The sequence below is a fragment of the Haliaeetus albicilla genome, chromosome 12 (genome assembly GCF_947461875.1).
Source record: "Haliaeetus albicilla chromosome 12, bHalAlb1.1, whole genome shotgun sequence".
Classification (NCBI taxonomy): domain Eukaryota; kingdom Metazoa; phylum Chordata; class Aves; order Accipitriformes; family Accipitridae; genus Haliaeetus; species Haliaeetus albicilla.
The window spans coordinates 29,099,207-29,118,100 of record NC_091494.1 but is presented as its reverse complement, the minus strand read 5'-3'; the positions used below and the strand labels follow the sequence as shown (position 1 = coordinate 29,118,100).

At 39.0% G+C, this 18,894-nt stretch overlaps 1 protein-coding gene across 3 annotated transcripts in view; it reads right to left on the bottom strand.

The window, feature by feature from the left end:
* IQGAP1 (IQ motif containing GTPase activating protein 1) overlaps positions 1 to 18,894 on the bottom strand; it is a 76,410-nt gene that overhangs the window by 10,784 nt on the left and 46,732 nt on the right. For all 3 annotated transcript variants that reach the window (XM_069798830.1, XM_069798828.1, XM_069798829.1), the window contains 17 exons: positions 17,967 to 18,130; positions 15,127 to 15,217; positions 12,558 to 12,725; positions 12,030 to 12,172; positions 11,510 to 11,680; positions 10,297 to 10,380; positions 10,127 to 10,198; positions 9,959 to 10,028; positions 9,318 to 9,526; positions 8,178 to 8,333; positions 7,855 to 8,018; positions 6,493 to 6,717; positions 5,075 to 5,215; positions 4,898 to 4,982; positions 2,424 to 2,656; positions 1,487 to 1,619; positions 1,030 to 1,132 (listed from right to left, as the gene is read on the bottom strand). In XM_069798830.1, coding sequence (XP_069654931.1) covers positions 1,030 to 1,132; positions 1,487 to 1,619; positions 2,424 to 2,656; positions 4,898 to 4,982; positions 5,075 to 5,215; positions 6,493 to 6,717; positions 7,855 to 8,018; positions 8,178 to 8,333; positions 9,318 to 9,526; positions 9,959 to 10,028; positions 10,127 to 10,198; positions 10,297 to 10,380; positions 11,510 to 11,680; positions 12,030 to 12,172; positions 12,558 to 12,725; positions 15,127 to 15,217; positions 17,967 to 18,130 — 2,412 coding nt within the window. The remainder of the gene's footprint in view (positions 1 to 1,029; positions 1,133 to 1,486; positions 1,620 to 2,423; positions 2,657 to 4,897; positions 4,983 to 5,074; positions 5,216 to 6,492; positions 6,718 to 7,854; positions 8,019 to 8,177; positions 8,334 to 9,317; positions 9,527 to 9,958; positions 10,029 to 10,126; positions 10,199 to 10,296; positions 10,381 to 11,509; positions 11,681 to 12,029; positions 12,173 to 12,557; positions 12,726 to 15,126; positions 15,218 to 17,966; positions 18,131 to 18,894) is intronic.

The window sequence follows — 18,894 nt, the reverse complement described above, 5'->3', positions numbered from 1 at the left end:
AAGAGTTTATAGATTAAATCCTATTCTTTACGTTCTTGACTGCTACAGCTTTTTAATTTTTCCCTATGTAACAGACCACAGAAAAACTACACTGTTTCCTATACAGTCAAAAGGACCCTTCAAAAGCCAAAAACAGCTTTTAAAAAAACATCTTGAGTATGTTACAGATGTTTTCTTCATAAAATTGAAAGGCACCACAAAATCACTAGTTCATATGCCTTAAAGATGTATGTGTATTCCACACTGTATCTCAGCATCTCACTCTTTACTAAGAAGAGTAGCTGACCTGCAAAAAATACTTTTTAAATAAAAATATGACCATGACTCTATGTCCGTGTCCTCATTAGAATGAATTTTGCAAGCTAAGAGCGAAGCCCTTTCTGGCAACTGAGCTTGTAATCTTCTGTTAAACAAAGTAAGCTATCCCGTCAAAAGGAGATTTTCTTGCTCTAATTGTGTCTGAACTTTCATTACAACAGCATTGAACCGTGGCTCAGGTTTTTAGAAAACTTTCGAGTAAAGTCAGTTCCTTCCTCCCCCAGCCAGAAGAAAGAGGATTAAATCCTTAATGTATAGAAAAAACTCTAAAGGAGGGAAAAAAGTTGTTTGTCCAATTGCCAAAGATCCTTATAGGGACACACATCGTTTAATAGACTCTGAAAGGAACGCATACAGATCTCCAGAACAGAAGACAGATCTTTGCAAACAAGCTGGAACGGACAACCCCTCCCCACCCCTTGCCCCCAGAAATGGCTCCAGCACAATGGAACAAAGAAAACGTGTCAAAATACCGCCTGCCTTCTAGAAACTTCTGGAGTGAGGTGAGTGGGAAGAAGAGAAGGAACTACTGGTTTTTTCAGGGTAACAAATTCTGCAGTCTGAGAGAATACACTGGAAGAAATCTGTTGCTGTTTTTTAGAGCACATCCTCCTAAATGACCTGTGAGGATTCCTTAGATAGTTTCTTTATTGCACTTCAAATCATTTAAGGTAATATCACATATTTCTTAAGTACAATAAACTAGACCACCTATTAAGGACTCAATTGTAGGAACCTCTCCGAGATCGTCCAGCAGCTCGTGAATTGGATCATTGTGCTCAGGAGCAATTGCATCTTGATGGTCTAAGAGCAACTAGATGAACAGAAAGAACATTTATGTCGTTAATCGTACATCCTTTTCTAGACAGTAAAATTACATTACTTTAAGCTGGTATCTTTTAGAAAAAGATCTTATTTCACTGAACTCCAAAGCAGCAACATCAACATTCAAAGCTATGCCATTATCACATTCGCAAATACTTTTAAAAGAAACTTAGAGAAGCCACAACAAACAAATTACTTAATCCTATAAACCAACGAGCTCTTGCACACTATACTCAAAAGACAGCTTTCAGCCTTGTATTTGGTAACTTTGTGTTTCAGCCAGCAGCAGAATTTTCTTTGTAAACACTGTGCAACTGAGCAACTGTGACTGATGTATACTTACAGTGTGTGTATTGATGATTTCACCAATAGAAATATAAATAACTGGTTTAGTGAGAGTCACCAAGTCAGAATATTCATCAATATTAAATTTATCCTGCAATTCAGGAACCTCACAGGCAGCCTGAAAAAAACGTCTGCAGAAAAAAAGGAGGAGAAAAGAAGAATCAGTATGACTCAGAGTCACGTGATGCATCAAGAGCATTAACTCCCCATGACGATCCCAAGCATAGTTTCTTTTCTTTAAACTATGGTACATTATGGCACCCTACAGTTTGTCAGCTTTAGTTTAACACATCAGAAGTCATCTAGTAAAGGCAGTTATTGACATTGGTATTGACATTGGCCATGATGACACAGGCTTATTTTCAGCATTCACAGGACTGGTCTATGCCTCCAGTGACCTGTTCACACGTCCTCCTGCCTCCACTGCAGTAACACCCCTTGCTCCCAGCAATCTCTGGTTTTCTTTCTTCCAAAACAGGAAAGGTGTTAATATCACAATTCTTGAACAAAGGCCTACTTCAAATATATGAACAGCTAAATGCCAACCTGCTTTATTCCTGAACACCACTGGCTTTTCATGGAGAGCCAGTGTTCATATCAGAGAGAAGAATGTATGTCCATTCTAGTTGTCCACATCCAAAGTATCAGAATAAACATGTGCAAAAGCAACCTTTATTCTGGAAACTCCCAAGTCTAAATACTTGACTTCACAATCTCATTAACATACAATGTATTGTTCATAAATTCCAGGTACACGTTTTATGTGCCATTGTCAATGATGCTTATGGCAGTCTGGAGTCCAATCTCTTATTTTCAACAGGCAGCATATTTGACAGAGATAGAGTTTATCATATTTAAAATTTATTATTATCCCTTTTTACTTGCAATGTTACCCTCTGCCAAAATTCCCAACTTAATTAGCTAAGGTCTTCTACCTGAATTTCTGGTATGACTGCGACAGGTATTCATTAATGATGCTTAGGTGTGCATTGTCTCCCATGAACATCTTATTGGACGCAGCATGCTGCAACATCTTTGCAATGGAACCAAGGTTTCTGCGTTGATCCGTGGTCAGCTGACCTCCAGCTGAAAGATCAATGATGTCAAATGCATCTGGTGCGACAATGGCTGGATTCATGTAGCGATAATACAGTAAGTTGCCAACAATCTGCAAAAAGTTGAGTAGAGAAGAAACACATCAAGAAACAGTGGTATAGGACCCAACTGAATTTTACTGAAACTACCCTGACTGTGCTTTGATAAATTCTTTTCTTGTAAGCCAGTGGGCCCTTCCAAGCTAAAGGTTCTGCTGTGCTGCTGTATACAAGCACACACTATCCCAAAGAATCTACAGTGTAAAAATAATTTAAAAAAAAAAATATCATTAAGACACAATAGGATGGTCAACACAAAGAGGGAAGACTGAGCATTACTAGTCACAGGACAATACAGCAGCAGATATTCCTATGCATAAAGATTTAAAACTTCAATTTATAAAAATGTACAGACAGGAGATATTACAAGTTACCAATGGACTACTTGTATCAGCATGAAACAATCTATCAGGAGAATTAAAAGTAACTGAGTTAGTCTAACAGAGGGCAGAACAATCATGGTACAGAGGAACCCGGTAGTGCAGTTTCAATATGGAACAAGAGCTAATTCTTAAGAGAAGCGTGCAGAATCGGCTGCCATCTCTGACAAAGCAAAAATGGTGAGGAAGCATGACACACCAAGGAGCTAAACTGAGGAAACTACTTTCCATTCCTTCTCCAAAGCCCTTTTCTCTTTCAGACTAATTCTTTGATAAGCCAGCAACATTTCAGGCACAGACCCTCAGTTAGCAAGAGTAACTGAGAAGCCATTTAATCCAGAGGTAAGAAAATCAGAAGTACAGAAGACGAATGGCATTTGATGCTTCAAAATCCAATTTACCTAGTCAAATGTGAGCAGCAATAAACTTCAAGGAACCAAAAATAAAGGTGTCACATTATCCATATGTTCACAGATATAATTCTAACCTGTATTTGATATTTTGCCAAAAACAATTCCAGCAATGAAAAGGAATTAACCCAACATGCTTATGTAAAGCAATAATTCTCACACCACATGCTCTAGCATTTTCTGGTGGTTCACAGAAATATGCAGAGGGTCAGCTCACTGAATCTTGGCTTTGCCTGCTTGCCACATGACTTAAATGCATGGAAGAGATCGGGGTCTGAACAAACAACTGAAAACAGAGAGAAAAAAAATCTAGCCGTTGCTGAGCAGCCCCAGAAATTACTAATTGCTTTCAGTGAGGTCATGTTTTTGACAACTGTTTCATGCAAGCCCCTGCCGTACTCTCACAGATTATGTCATGGGATGACAACAGTCAAAGCTTTTTAGTAGCAGTAAAAAGAAAACATCTGTGAAAGAAACTGTATCAATAACTTCCAAACTTGCAGGGGGAGAAGAACAGTATACTACATGGGTAGCTTTGGATGCTAAAAAAAAAAAATTAAAAAAAAAAAAAATCTATGCAGTCATGTGGACAGTTACATTGTTTCCACAAGGATTAACAAAAAGTACAGTTGTCCACCTAAATTTACAGATGGAAGAAATTGATTCACCTGCATAGAAAGAATCGATGTCTCAGAATGGGAAAGCACAGAACTAGAAGAGAGAAGAAAACAGCATTCAGATTGTTAATTATTTTGTAATGAAGCAGAGGCAGAGAAGTTTTAAGAGACATTGTCAAGTATTCCAAGATCCAAACTCTGTTTTATTAACAAACAAAGCAGTCGTGGACATAAAGGCCTTCACAATTACCAAAATCCATAAAAACAAAGAAATTTCAATCAAAACCCGAAAGCTAGACTCATCTGAGAGTGCTTACTATTAGGATCCTTTTAGTTCTCCAAACCTACTGAAATGTAAAATACAAAACTGACTAGACATTACGCAAAGTGACTCTCTACATGCCACTGTCAAAATATCCTAGAGCATTACAGATAGGGGAATTAGGAATAACAGAATTTTGCATACAGACTTTTTAACTTGACACTGTCTCTTCAAGAAAGGAGCAGCTGGCTGTGATCATACCAGCAAAACCAAGGTTTACTTTCTAGGAGCAACAGTACCCCAAGTCAAGAAACCTAAAAGACCGACTGCCCAAGATATTAAAAGCAAAGCAGAAGCAACAGGATACCTCCTTCTGAACAATGTATTACATCATATGATGTATATGAAGCTAACAATCAAAAGTCCAATGTGAAACATTTTCTATCTGTAGAAGTAAATAAGTAAGCTTTATATAGGTTTATATGCACTCCTCTCCACACATACAGCCAACAAAGGAGAAGAATGAGATGTGCTTGCCACAGCCAGTTTGGCTGACAATTATTCACAAAGGTGTTTAGATCCTCACCTTCAGAAGCTCATCCTCACCAGCATCAGGGAACTTCTCATGCAAGGAGTCTTTTAGTACCTTGGCAATGAAACGCATTCCATAACTTCAAGAGAAAGAAAAGGGCAAATAAGACTGCTGCAAGCATAAACCCACCAACAACTTCCCAGGGATAATACTGTGGTACACCAGACTCACGGGATTTTGTCCACTGAACTAACAATGGCAGACAGGAACTTGTCTGTCACTGTCCTCATGTTTCTGATTGAGGCATCCAGGCGCGTCCTCACCTCTTCGTGATTTAGAGCTTGTTCAGGTGTAACATCGTATGGCAGTTTGCTATTTGAAAAAGTCAAACATGTGAAGGTGAATATTCCTCAAGCTAGCATATTTCAAGAATTTCTAGCTCGACATGGAAACAATTATATTCACTTGGCTGCCAAGAGCTGTGCATTGCCTTCAATTAACATTTTAGGCACTGGAAAAGCTGAAGTCTTCTTATTTTACTTTCTCTACTCTCCCTTACAATGGCCACTGTGAGAAAAGGCCCAGTTAACTCAAAACTGTATCTTTTTTTACAGCTTGCACACTAGGCAAAAAATGCCATCTATGACATGTAGTGGTAATTCAGGCTGCAAATAAATTGGTGAAAAAGCAAGCTACACATTTGAACATCAAGATAATAAAAGCTTGGACAAAAGCCAGAAGCTAGAATAGCATCCATAAAATTGCTATAATGTGCTATTGGCAGGAAGCAGTACCAAACGAATAGTTATATTTTCTCCATCAGCTGAAACTACTGCATAGTATTCCAGTGAAGACAGACAGATGAAGAGGATAATTCATAAAAGCATCTCCTAAATCTCATGTAAAGAGAAGGAACTGAACACACGTCTTCACCTGCATTTTTAACACGTCCAGAATTTTGAACCAGGCATATGGCAAGATATATGACTGGACATTGCTTTGAATGGGAAAACTCACTCATCTGTATGGCTTGGTTTGGTTTTTTTTTTAAGTATGTTAAAAAAAAAAAAAACAAAACAACTCAATAGAACACAATAGAAACCTCAATTTCTAGCAAATCACATGCATTGGAAGAAAAAGAAAGCAGAATGACAAAACCATCTAGCACAATCCAATTGTCATCAGTGGCTGATATTAGAAAGATGTTACGACTAAAAGAACTGCAATGTCATGCTTCTCCTCCAGCAAAATAGGTTTTGTTGAGTTGCAGATAGTACTTAAGTTTGCACAGGCTATATATGACACTAACAGAGACTGACACGGAACCAATTCCCAAATACTTTTTCTTACCATGATTTCTTTTAGGTTAGAGGGCATCTCATAGCTACTTATCAAGTCCACATAGGCAAACACCAAAGAGCATTTCTTCTTGCACCTCCTAATGAGATTCCCTTTCAATACCCTCAGCACCATCACCAGAACATGATCTCTAGATCTCTCAGACAAAAGCCATCTTGAGGAGATGGAAAAGCTGGTATCATTTGGACAGATGCATGCAGTGAAGCCAAGGATAGTTTGGAATGATTAATCCAGCAGTGCAAAGCAGCCAAGCAATGTTTAGAAAAACACAGTAGTAACAGTTCCCATACCTGGCCTCACCAGTTTGAGACTCCATCTGGTTAACCCAAGACTTGTAAATGTCCACTGGATCGGTTTTGATATTGAGTGATTTGTCATCGATGATTTCCTTCACAACTGGTGCCAGGATCTGCCTCAGGGCATTCTGACCACGGGCACCACGGTTGAAACTTACCACCATTTTAATAACAGTAGGATTCCCAGTCACAATTTCATGTATTTGGTCTACTTTTGATCTAAAGAAGAAAGAATCTATATGAAATATGAGGTACACATAATTTTGTCAGCTTTAGATACATTTCTCAGCATAAAAAAAACTGTTATAGAGCATCACCCTCACAAAACAGATGATGGATTTGTACTAAAAATCTCAATACAGCAATAAACTACAACACTGTATAAGAACAATACTGGAACACTTCAAGACAGATGAGGCAAGAAACTTATGACCTCTGTTTGGGTATTCCAACGCAACTTGCCATGCAAACATACATTCTATTTGAGAGCACAATTCAAAAATACAAAGGAAACAGAGCATGTTTTATGTAGAGAAGAAAAAGAACAGTAGGTTTCTTCCAGTGTTTAAAATAAGAAAACAAGCCAATTTTAGTATACCACTATGTGAAATACAACAGTAGAGAATGAAGCATCTACATTTCCTTAGACTACTATTCCAAGCATGAATTTAAGGGGAAAAAAATCTCTTTTAGGAGTTGTTATTTGTTTCAGGGCATATACCATCTTCATGCTTTTCAAGCATTCTTCAGAATGCTTTTTGAGTAGTTCCTCAAAGATTTTTATTACACATTCTTCTTCACAGCAAGTTGTGTAGCTCTGCATTGTAAAGAACTGAAGTCATGTAACACTGAGCTCCTAAAGCCCAACGGATCAAACAAAACATGCCTGAGGACAGACAGAGTCCCTAACACTTGACAGTAAATAGAAGTGTCAAACAATAAAGCCTCTCTATTTCAGCCTCCTCAGCAGCTTTTGGAAATCCAGAGAGCTTAGTGTTAGTTCTCTCCTTGGCTTGTAAAGCCCGAGTTTGCTGTTTGTTGGAGGTGTTTATAACCAGACACTGGACAAGTGAGATTAGGCTGAATTTTAGGATGACTTTACATCAGATTAAAAGTAGCTGCCATGTTGAGCAGTGAAATCTTGACTGAAGTAAAAAGCCCTCGTCCTCAATGGACATACTTGACTCTTCCTTTATAGACTACATTAAGAACAGATATGAAATGGGAAGAGGACAATGAAGGGACAAGTTAACATTATCTGCATATAAGCATGAGACATAACATGAAAACTGCCTCAATTCGAGAAACTGTCAAAACTGATTCAACAGCAAGAACGTGCTGTACGCTACCACATACTTGATCTCTTCCTGCAATGCTGTTTGGAAAAGCCGCAACAACAGGTATTCCTCTCTTTGATTGGATGCATAGTTATACAGTGTGAAGATGACAGAATCCATGAACTTTGTGGATTTGTTTTGAGGCATCTGAAAAATCAGCTTGGCCAAGTAGGTTGGGTTAGTCTACAACAACAAGAAAAATTACTTAGTGTGCATGTCCACAGAGGCCAGTGTTGCTAAGAACTATGGTGGCTCAAAACTACAGTGCATAAGCAAAGAATAGGCCAACACATATAAGCCTCTATGACAAGAGGTTACTGAGCAGTGTTAGAAGCTGCTTACCTGAAGTAAGTAGAACAGATGCTGATAGGCTTCCAGCTTTTCTCTCTTCTCTTTGCTCAAAGCTTTCAAACCTCCTCTTTGTTTGTTCAGCATCATCATGTCAGAGAGCTGTTCTTTGTTCTTCTTGGTAAGTTTTTTGCTATGAGAAACGACATCCTGGAAAGAAAGAATAGGGACAGATTTCACTCTTAAGTATTTTATAACTAGCGGTATTGGAAAATAGTTGCATCTGAGAGCTCACTTCTCTTGTATGTGGAAAGGCAAGGTCAAGATATGCCTGGGACAATTAAAGTGAAGCATTACTTGCTATGGCAGCAATTTCTCTGACTGAAAGTACATGTTCTGCTTTGTGCCCGACTTCCTGCATTTGTCCAAAAGCCTAGAAGGGTTAGTGACTCTTGACAGCAATTACTACCAGAGCTGGCAGCAACCTGAAGATGCTTAAAATTGTTTTGCTTTTTAAATTGGGCTTAAAACCTGAAAATCCTGTTTCATACTCAGCTAGCTTGCTACCTCAGCATACTGTGACAGCAATGGCACTTTTCACTGCAGGCACCAGCCTAAAAACTGCAAGCCTCCTTCCGAGATTAATTTCACTACACCAATTGAGTTTTTACACTGGGAAGAGCCTAGTGTCATGCCATCCAGGACCAAATGAAAAGTTGACCAGAACTTCAGCTGGAAGAAAAGGCAATGCTGTATCAGCAAGAGGGTTTTTTTGTGAAAGTAATCATGTCAGCCAAGGGATAGAGGGGGCCTCCTTTAACGAACAAACACCAAGTGGCATAAGTGTCTCCTGCCTCTGAAATCACCCCCCTCGCTCCAAGCGAAACAGAGCAAACCAGAGTTCTCAAAGCCTTCAAACACACAATCTGTCACATTCATTAGCTCAAGATAGTCTGGTGTTTGTCTTTTTTAGCTTCAGCTCTTGTTTCTTCTCCTCCTACAGTTTTCTCTCTAAAGATACGTACTAAATTAGTGGAATGGAGTAAGAACATACTGGGAGTAAAATCTGCAAGTCTGGGGCAATGTTTTCCACTGGGCCTGAGCAAGTAACATCCAAGGCAAGGAACTCTCCATGTTAACTACCGCTGGGCTCAGTTCAATCTGTAGTTGGTCTCCCATCAGCACACTGCCTACCTGCAATGTAATTTTGTTTTTCACTAGCAGCCCAATTTTGATGTCCATAAGATTGAGGTCATTTTCCAGTTGCTGATTGGATCGGATCAAGGTTACAACTTCCTCACGCAGTTTCATTAACTCAAGCTCCTCCTGAAAATCTTGGTCACTCTGATCGAGCAAGTGGACAAATTTCCGAACCACAGCCATAGGTGGGTTTTCAGCATTAACTAAAAATAAGCAAGAAAACAGGGGATGGGAAACAAGAGGTAAATATATGCCTTATCTATGTTTAAACAGCACATCAAGGAGTAGCCAGAATAAAATTAGCACCACCATGTCTAACAGCTTCTGACATTTTGAATTTCTTGTTTTGAGTAAATCATGAGAGAAGCAAACAGTAAAGAACGAAGTCATTATCAGCCTAGGGTAGTCCACACCACCAAAGTTAACTGCAAAGCTACGGTTCTGTTTTTCAGCAGCAAGAACAGCTGGAATCAAGTTTTCCTTCAGCCTCAAGAACTACCTACTCTCTGCACTGCCCTACCAACTTCATCCCACTCACTCTTCAAAACTGCCTTGATGTTATAGATCACACTAGCAACATCCCTTGCAAATAGAGATTCGAGGCACATCAGTTTTATTCTCTTGGCAATACTTACTGAGGGTTTTGTAGTCTTCTCGTGCTTTGTTTGCTCGGATAAAGGCTTGAATTTTTATAACATCATTGATCTAGGATTAAAAAAAAAGGAAAAGATAAGCACTTGACCTCATTCTGGAAAGAGTACAAAAGTCAGGTACTGAATTAATTTAACAAGATAGCCTCTTACGTGGTTTCTGAAATACTGCAGACGATCTCTGTAACGTTTTCTGGCTTGATACATCCTGGTCATTGATTGAATCTACAGAAGGGTAACCAAAATACTCAGATAAAAACCTTTCCTACAAAGTTCACTACCCAAAAGGTTTACCAAAAGAGTCATCAGGGAGCCTTCACTACCTTAACTACTTGGTCCTTTTGTGCTCGCAGGTAATCCAAACGGATTTGATATGCCTTCCTCTGCTTGTAGCCACGCCACTGGGACTGAAAACAGAAAATAGGCTCATTGACGTAACTTTTCTAATTAAAGAGAAGTAATTACAAATTTGAGCTTCCTTCTGCTCCTCAGCTTCTGACTTCCCTTTTGGCTAAGTAAAACGTGAGGGAGACATGCTTATCTTATCAGGAGATACACAGTGTGAAGCATTAACTATTTCACCAACTGCAGTCACAAGAGTCTTGGAATTACCCCATGAAGACCCTGGTCCTTCTGAAGCACAGTTAGAGATCAAGGATATAGCTAAACAGTCAAGTTGACAAAACTGTTCTACAGGAGGATCACATGTTAGATGCTGCTGCTGTCGAGAACAGTGATGTAAGATTATAAGCCTTCAGAGCAGACTCACTGTTAGGAATACTTGGAACAGAAGTTAGGCAAGGGGCTGGACTACACTTAAAGGGAGAGCACGTTATTTTAACGAGCTGGGAGTGGTTTGGGGTGTTTTGTTGTGGGGTTTTTTCAGATATACAGGCAGAACATGTGCTACTTGGGCAGAAACAAACACACATATACTGCTCAAATAATAAAGTCGTAATAGGGTGCAAAGCATCTATTTCATTTGCACACATTTCAGTTACAACACCAGAGAAAGATTTTTTCATTGCTCTCCTGTAGATGTGCCCAACCTCATGCTGAATTATCCCACTATCTCTTTGAGGTCCTCAATCCTCCAAATCCCTAGTCAAATTTGAAGAGGAGAAGAATCTTACTCAGGAATACTGAAAACCATGTCATTTCTCTTCAATTCATGAGGAATCACAGTAGTAATTCATCGCACGGAATTATCACCATAAAGACATATGACACAATTCATATCGCCCTATTCCCAAAACAATGAAGCTGATAATAAAGTGATAGGTAAAGCTTCCTCAAATAAGTTTTTCTCTCTCCAATTCCACCTGAGAAGATGTTATTGATTATATATGACATGGAAAAGAAAATAATATACCAAAAGTCTTTGGGAGAAGGAAATGCCTTTAGGTAATTTGCAAAACAAGGTGAAGACAATTGTGTGCTGTAACTGTTTGAATTGAACAAAAACTGTCAATAAGCTTGTGTATAGAAAACAATTGCAGACTATAAGTTTCAAACATAATTAAAGGATATCATTACCTGAATGCAAGTGATTGCTGGGACTTGTTTCTTCAAAAAATTCATTCTTGAGTTGAATTCCTGGCGAACAAGATATCCTCGACAGCAAGCCTGAAGTTTTGTAATCAGGTTCTCATTGGCCAGCCACAACTGCTCTCGGTTGTATGCCGCGGTGACTCCAGATATAGTGCTCTGGATTAACATTATGGTGGGAAGAAGAGCCAGAAAGAGAATGGAGATACAAGAAACAGGATGATGTTACATCAGCTTTCCATACTGTTCTTATGAGAAACTTCAAAGCTGCCTTTCAATAAACAGGAACACCATGGTCCTGTACGCTTTTATCAACAAGATGAATTTTTCTGAAATAGGACAGGGAGTTTCAACACACACAATCTGATGATGCCCAGTGAAATAAATGAGTTACTAAGCTTGTTAACATGACTATGGCATTGAAGCGTTCTCTCTTAGAGCTGCTTTAAGGATGGGAATGGTAGGAATGTCAACTTTTCAGAGAAAGAGCATGTTTTATCTACCCTACCTGTATCTCCTCCCGTGACAGCTGTGTGTCATTTTGCACAAATTCTGCTGGTTCATCCCATCCTCCCTCTTTGGTCCGCAGGTTATGATAATAGTGATAGCCTCCTCTCACCCAGTGTTTCACCCATTCACTGCCATTGCCCCCTAAGAGCAGAAACTGCAGTGTAAGTCTCAAAAACAGACAAGTATTTTATCTTTCCCGCATACAAATGTTACAGCTAGGAAATCCACATATACAGATGCTCCTTCCTCCAAGCAAGAGAAGGAATGTTTCCGAGTCCCTAATGACCTCATACGAGAACTACCTAAATACAACACATTCTACAAGTGGAGAACATTCTACAATTCAGGTTTTGGTGTTTTGTTTTGGGTTTTTGTTTATTTGTTTTTTAACCTTAGATCACAAACCGTCCACAATTGCCACCTGTAACACAAGACTTCTCACCAGAAGCTTTTTTACCTCTGGTTCCAATTCCACATGCAATAATCTTGAATTTATTTCACTAACAGTTAGCTACTTAAGGTTTACCTGCTGCCATTTTTCTTCTCTTGACTTCTGACAGCTCTCGTTGGTATGTCTCAGCACATTCTGGAGTGACTCCATATAGCCCAACATCCTGTGAACGCAAGGTGCTCAGGGTCTGGCTAACATCACCATGGTCTACTGCTTCATTAATGGCCAGAATTCCTAAGGAGACTTTGATAACACAAGAAAGCAGGTTATCTTGGCATTCATGGGCTCAGTGACTCAAAGCAAACACAGAACAACAGAACAGAGCAAGGCAACATGAACACCACTTACAGTTGAGGGGGGTGTGTATATACAGAAATATTTAAGTGTATATAAATACAAAAGAGAAATAAAAAACAATCTGACAACTTGCAGTATAGAGGCCTCTTCAGTGCAGAATATCTAACCATATGTGGTACTGTACCTGACAGCACATAATTTGTATATCCCGAGTCCCAGCATAGTGCTGATTTAACACCAATATTTATTTCTCAACAACACAGAATGTTTTAGCTCTACTCTTGACATCCGTTTTAGTTAAGGCAGTTTCTTCTGGCAGAGCCAGTCACAACTTAAAAGAGGTCCTTTTAACAACTAGTACCATTCATCCCTAGTGAAAAAAGACTTGTTTACAAACTACTCCATGTAAAAACCTGACTGGGAAAAGACAGGGGGCAGAGGAAGAGAAAAATTACAATGTGTCTTTCCAGGGCTACTCCAGAACTGCAACTCAAATACAGACACATTCACAAGAGCACAAGAATCACATTGACACAGCAAACATGAAATACAGTAATTTTCAGCACTAGGTAAGACTGCAAAAATGTCTGTTTGTACATGGATAGATAAGGGTACCTGAAGATCTTATTCAGGCTTAATGGCACATATTTTAATCCTGGTTTTGACCAGATGTTCCTTGGCATGGCATTCAAGCTGCTGCCTTGCCAAAATGTTCAGCAGGTGGGAAAATGGTGAAAAAATTGCACTGGTACTACTGGGAACAAACAGTAAGATGACCAGTTAAAGCTCTGCCCTACTCCCCCTCCTTTTTTTTTTTTTTTTAGGCCGTTGACAGGGAAATTCATGGACCAAATAATGTCACTAAAAACAACTGAACTAGTCCATGGAGTTGGACAAACTCATTGCATCTTCTGTTAGAGAGCTTTCTGTGAACCTGTTGATTTTTCTCTTTCAAAACATCTACAAATAAAGAATACAAATGTACAAGGCACAAATATAAAAGCAAGCTCATTTCTGTGCCAACAGAGCAAGGACATGAGGAATCAACTGTGCCAGAAACTCCACATATCTGATACACAGATTCATTAAGAGCTTATGTTGGAGGGCAATCTAGTCCAATCTCGTTCTCAAAGCTGGGCTAGCTTCAGGGTCTTGTCTGACCCAGTTTGGAAAATCTCGAAGGACAGAGATTCCACAGTGTCTTTGGACAACCTGTTTCAGAAGGCACCAGAGAGATTCCAGACTCAGATTAAACTTTTCAGTTTCCAGTATGGTTGCCTATTCAAAGAAAAATCAGAATGGACTGACTGTGCATCTTTGGATAGCTTTAAGTATCACCCTAACATCAAATTAGAAGTTTTGGAAGTGGTAAGACAGACACTTTATCAGCACACCAGAGATGAAGAAACAGAATAAAGAAAAATATCAGGTGACTATAAAGAGAGAAAACAATCAGTTTACTAATACTGTACAAATCAAGCAAAACAAGCAGACAGGTGCAAATGTTGAATGTAATGGAAAATTAGAGATTTAGAGTAAATGCAGATAGAACAATATTATGTTTCAAAAATGTATAAAAACAAGCTCTCTGAAGCATGTGGTACCCAGCAAACAAACAGCATATACAGAGAACAGGCCATTAGAATTTATCAGAAGATTTTAAAAACCCTCATGTTCTGTTAAAGAGAAAGCTTCTGTCAGAAACCAAACCAAACCAACAAAAAAAAAAAACCCACAAAAAAAGCCAAAAACGCATACCCCAAGTTAAGCAAAGAGTAGTAATTACTTCACTGTTTCTGGAGACAGAAATGACATCATTATAAAGACTGGGATGTAATGATGGGTGGGTCAGTCCACCTGCAAACTGCTAGGGAGCAAAGGTGGATACTACTGATGCATATTATTGTCTGTATTTGAAAAAGACACGAGGTAGCCTAGAAATACTTAATAGAACTGAGACAAGAGAACAGCATGCTGCACAAACAAAAGGTAAGGCACACAGGAAAACACCATTTAAATTGTGCACATAAACATTCTCACACCTAACCAACCACCCACAGATACACACAATTAGTTGCAAGTGACAAACAATTTGATAAAGAGATTTGCCCAATGAGGTAACATGGTCACATGCAAAACTCACACATCCCCCAAAAGATAAGAAATTCAATATTTGAAGAATCTGACATTCACTCTTCAAAGAAAAATTACTACACCAGAAGCACGTAAGTGCATTTGATTTCCTTTGCCACATTTACACGACATTTCTAGCTCTCAACCTTTCCTTAAGTAACAAGTATTTGGTTGATAATGGGGATTAATTGCAATGTTGTGCAACAATACTTACATCTCTCGGACTCCTCTGTGTCCTTATTGGCCCTATGAATCCCATCCTGAATTTCATCCAGCCAAAGTACAGCTGTTTCATCCTGTGTGTCCTGAAGAGAATATAATGAGAAAAATATACACAGCGTAAGGAGAAAAGTCTCGTTATTTTTGCCAAGTAAAATAACACGTACTCAACAATATCCAATATAGTAGTTTTCTGTATCAGAGGGAATAAGCAGCATTTCAGTCTTTCTAACTGACTGCAACACAAGGACATCACGTGTGTTTTTGACTAGCAGAGACTACTATGGCATTACCAGACTCAATACCTCCTCCAAGTCAAGAACTCTTCTCAGGAAACAGAACAAAGAAGAAATTCTGTCAATGGGAATCACTCTGATAAGCTAAGAGAACACAAGGCTAAGGACTCAGTACTGGTTAGTCCTAAAGCAGTACTTGCTAAGAGGACATGACTTTCCAGAAACACAAGTTAGTCCTTCAACAGAACATGGCTACAAAGAGTTCTTAGAACAAAGAGCTGCCAATTCACGTCTGTGTGCAGAAGCTAAAAACTCTCACGTAATCAATGCCACATCAGGCTGTTCTTGTCCCTGTCCACAAAAGTTCACAAACCTGTACAAACCAGCAAACTAAAAAGCATTGTACATATGTAGCTGCGTGTACATGCACAACAGTCAAAGCCACGTTTCAAAGTCTTAGTTTTAACAGATTACTCATCAAGGAGCAGTGATCACACAGTATTCTGTATTTTGGCTGGGATTTGAAGAAATCCAATCAACTAATGGTACATGAAGAAATTTGAGAAGAGGAAAGATACAAGTGTTTCGCAAGTCCCAAAATATACATAAAGAACAATGATCCAGCAGTTGCCAAGCATAGCTTCTCCCCACCCACTGTTGCTTCCTGTAGGTAACTACTGAAAGAAGTGCTAAGACACAACTGCCACCCCTCTGACAACTCGTTGTACAAACAGAACACAGGAAACATTCACTTCTGCTATGGAATTATAATCACACTGCACAAGAGCCACTATTTACAGTGTTCAGGAGCTTTAGGACAGAGTGAAAATGAACATTTCTTTATATGCCCTCCACATTTTTCCCCACTGTTTTGGCAGGTCTGAAACTGACATGCTTAATGATACTTCATTCAAGAGACTATCATGTCTTTCACAGGAAGGTTTCACCTGAAAGCCCAGATAGTCCCACAAGAGTACCGGCAACAGCTAAATTCCTGTCCAGGAAGTGAGGGAGAATAATCAAAGAAACAACTTCCTCTACTGTAATCTCTACCAGCAGAAGTCAACCCAAAGACTACCAAAATCATCCCATGCTTTTCCATGGATTTACTGTGGCAGGCTTTCCAGAAGGTACACACAGTGTAACATACTACACGGTCTACTGTTTTTCTCCCTCTCTACTCATCACGGGAAAAACATGCATCATCCAGCACTCCCCATTCACATAATCAACTGAACAACATCTTGTGGTGAACTACAATCCTTCTCAGCCCCAAGGTACAGAAATCATTAGTTAGTAAGTAACAGTTGACTTCAAATAGTCACTATTTTCCCCATAATGTTACTTTATAATATGATCTTTCAATTTCTGAAATTACTGCCATACTGCTAGGAGAAGCCCTGAACTGAACATATGCCTAAATAAGGTAATCTCACACCAACTGTGAAGTTACCAGCATGGCCTGGCACAAGCTTAAGCCACACTAAAAAGAGACGATTATTTCATTCTGACTCAGCGGGAGGAAATGCTTCAGCACAAAATGGGTTCCTGAGGAACATTAACCCTTTCAGGGGCATTGGGGAAGCTGTTTAGTGATTTTTCATCAGAAATGTGTACAGTTTTCAGCTATTACCATCACACGTGTTTACCTTTAATAATAAAAAGAAATCAGTGTTCAACACAATCTAGATCTTAGTCTCTATGCAAAATTCTACATTGGTATTAGAGCAATGAGCTCCACAGCAGAAAAAAAAAAAAAGCCAAACCACTCTCAAGCCACTGAGAGCAGAGACATCTGCTGCTACTTCGTAAATAGATGAGAAAAAAAAAAATCAGTATCACATCCAGGCTACTTGAAAATCAGTTGCGTACACATATGTGCACTCTCATCCTCTTTCCTAAATCTGCAAGATGAGACTTGCTCTTCCTCTTCCCATGTTCACCTTCACATTTAGTCAGTGAAAGCAGCAGCTATGTACAAGTAGGTCAAAGTCCTTAGCCAGTAAGACGGACAACTACCATTCAAAAAATCATTAGCGATAAAAGTGTCACCAGGTGAACAACAGGCATCAGTATGCATTTTGCTAGCAGCATGTATTTTGCTTCATTTCTTTTTTCTAATTTATCACTTAACAGGTTTTTCCGCTTTCAGAAACTTTCTTTTTGCCATATATAACTATGCCTATGACTACATTTAACAAAGAACACTAAAAAAATACTTAAGCTTGCAGAAACTTGCATTCAGAAGTCCAGAACTCCTAGAATGAACATGGTCTCCTTGCAAAAACAGATGAGGCATATTATTTCTCTGTAAACAAGATACATATCTCATTCTGGACCTGGGATTAGCTGCAGAAAGCCATCTCGTGCACTTAATATCCTTATACACATCTCTGTAGTTTGCGAAGATTCGTATGGTCTGGCTGCAAACCTCTTTCTCTAGTACAGAAAGATCCAAACTGTTTGGGTAAGATCAGTTGATGGTATGCAGAATGCCCAGCTCTCCACTTCCAGTTTGATTCCTGGCTTTCAGGAACCAGTAATAAAACCTTTACATCTGTGTAATGGGCTATCATGAGGTGCATTTAATTGCACTCACCTGTGCTTTCTCTCTCTTGGCTCGAAGCAGTGTATCCTGGTAATGCTGTGCTACCTTTGGGGCTACACCCTCCAATTTTGCTGCAGGAATCTGTAAGGCTTGAATAGTCTTTTTGGTGTCCCCTTCATCCAGAGCTTCATTGATAAGACCAATTGCCAAAATCCCTAGGGAGGAAGGCATAGGGGAAGAAATACAAAGTTCCATTTTTGGTCAACAATAATCATAAGCATTGCTTCAGAAGAAAAGTGCAGTTGGTCCTTCCTAAAGCAGGTATTGGCTGAGAACTGCAGTATTTTTAAAAGAAAACATTATTTACTGGTAAAGAAAGCAAGACTATTTCTCTACCTTACAGTAGTCATAATGCTTGTGCACTGCAAATAAATAATAATAATAAAAAAAAACAAACAGAAAAAAACCAAAACATTCAGGGACACCACACGCAGGGACAGAATTGAGTCCTCAGACATCCAGCTCAGAGCCACTAGAAGAGAATTATCAAAGCCCAAATGGCCAGAGTTCATAGGTTACAGTTTTCCAAGGTGCTTGCTTCTCTAGAAAGAAATTTCCACAGGAAGCTAAAGATTTGCATGGGATACCATTTAAAAATACAGTAACTTCATATTTTAGAAAACTCTTTTTACTAAACATATGTAGTACTAGCTGTATTATCAGAGATGGGGATGCCAGTCAAGTACAGTAAAATTTACCATTCAGCTAAATAAAAATAAATATCTTCTAGTTAGCTAAATGCAAACAGAGTCTACATCATACATGCGCTACCTACAGCACCCATCTCCTGCGAATCACAAAATAACTTAGGTTGAGATGGTCCCTAGAGGTCACCTGATTCAATTCCCTGCTTAAAGAAGGATCAACTCAAATCATGGTTTGATCAGTGCAGAACAAGGAGATCTTTTAACGAAAAGAA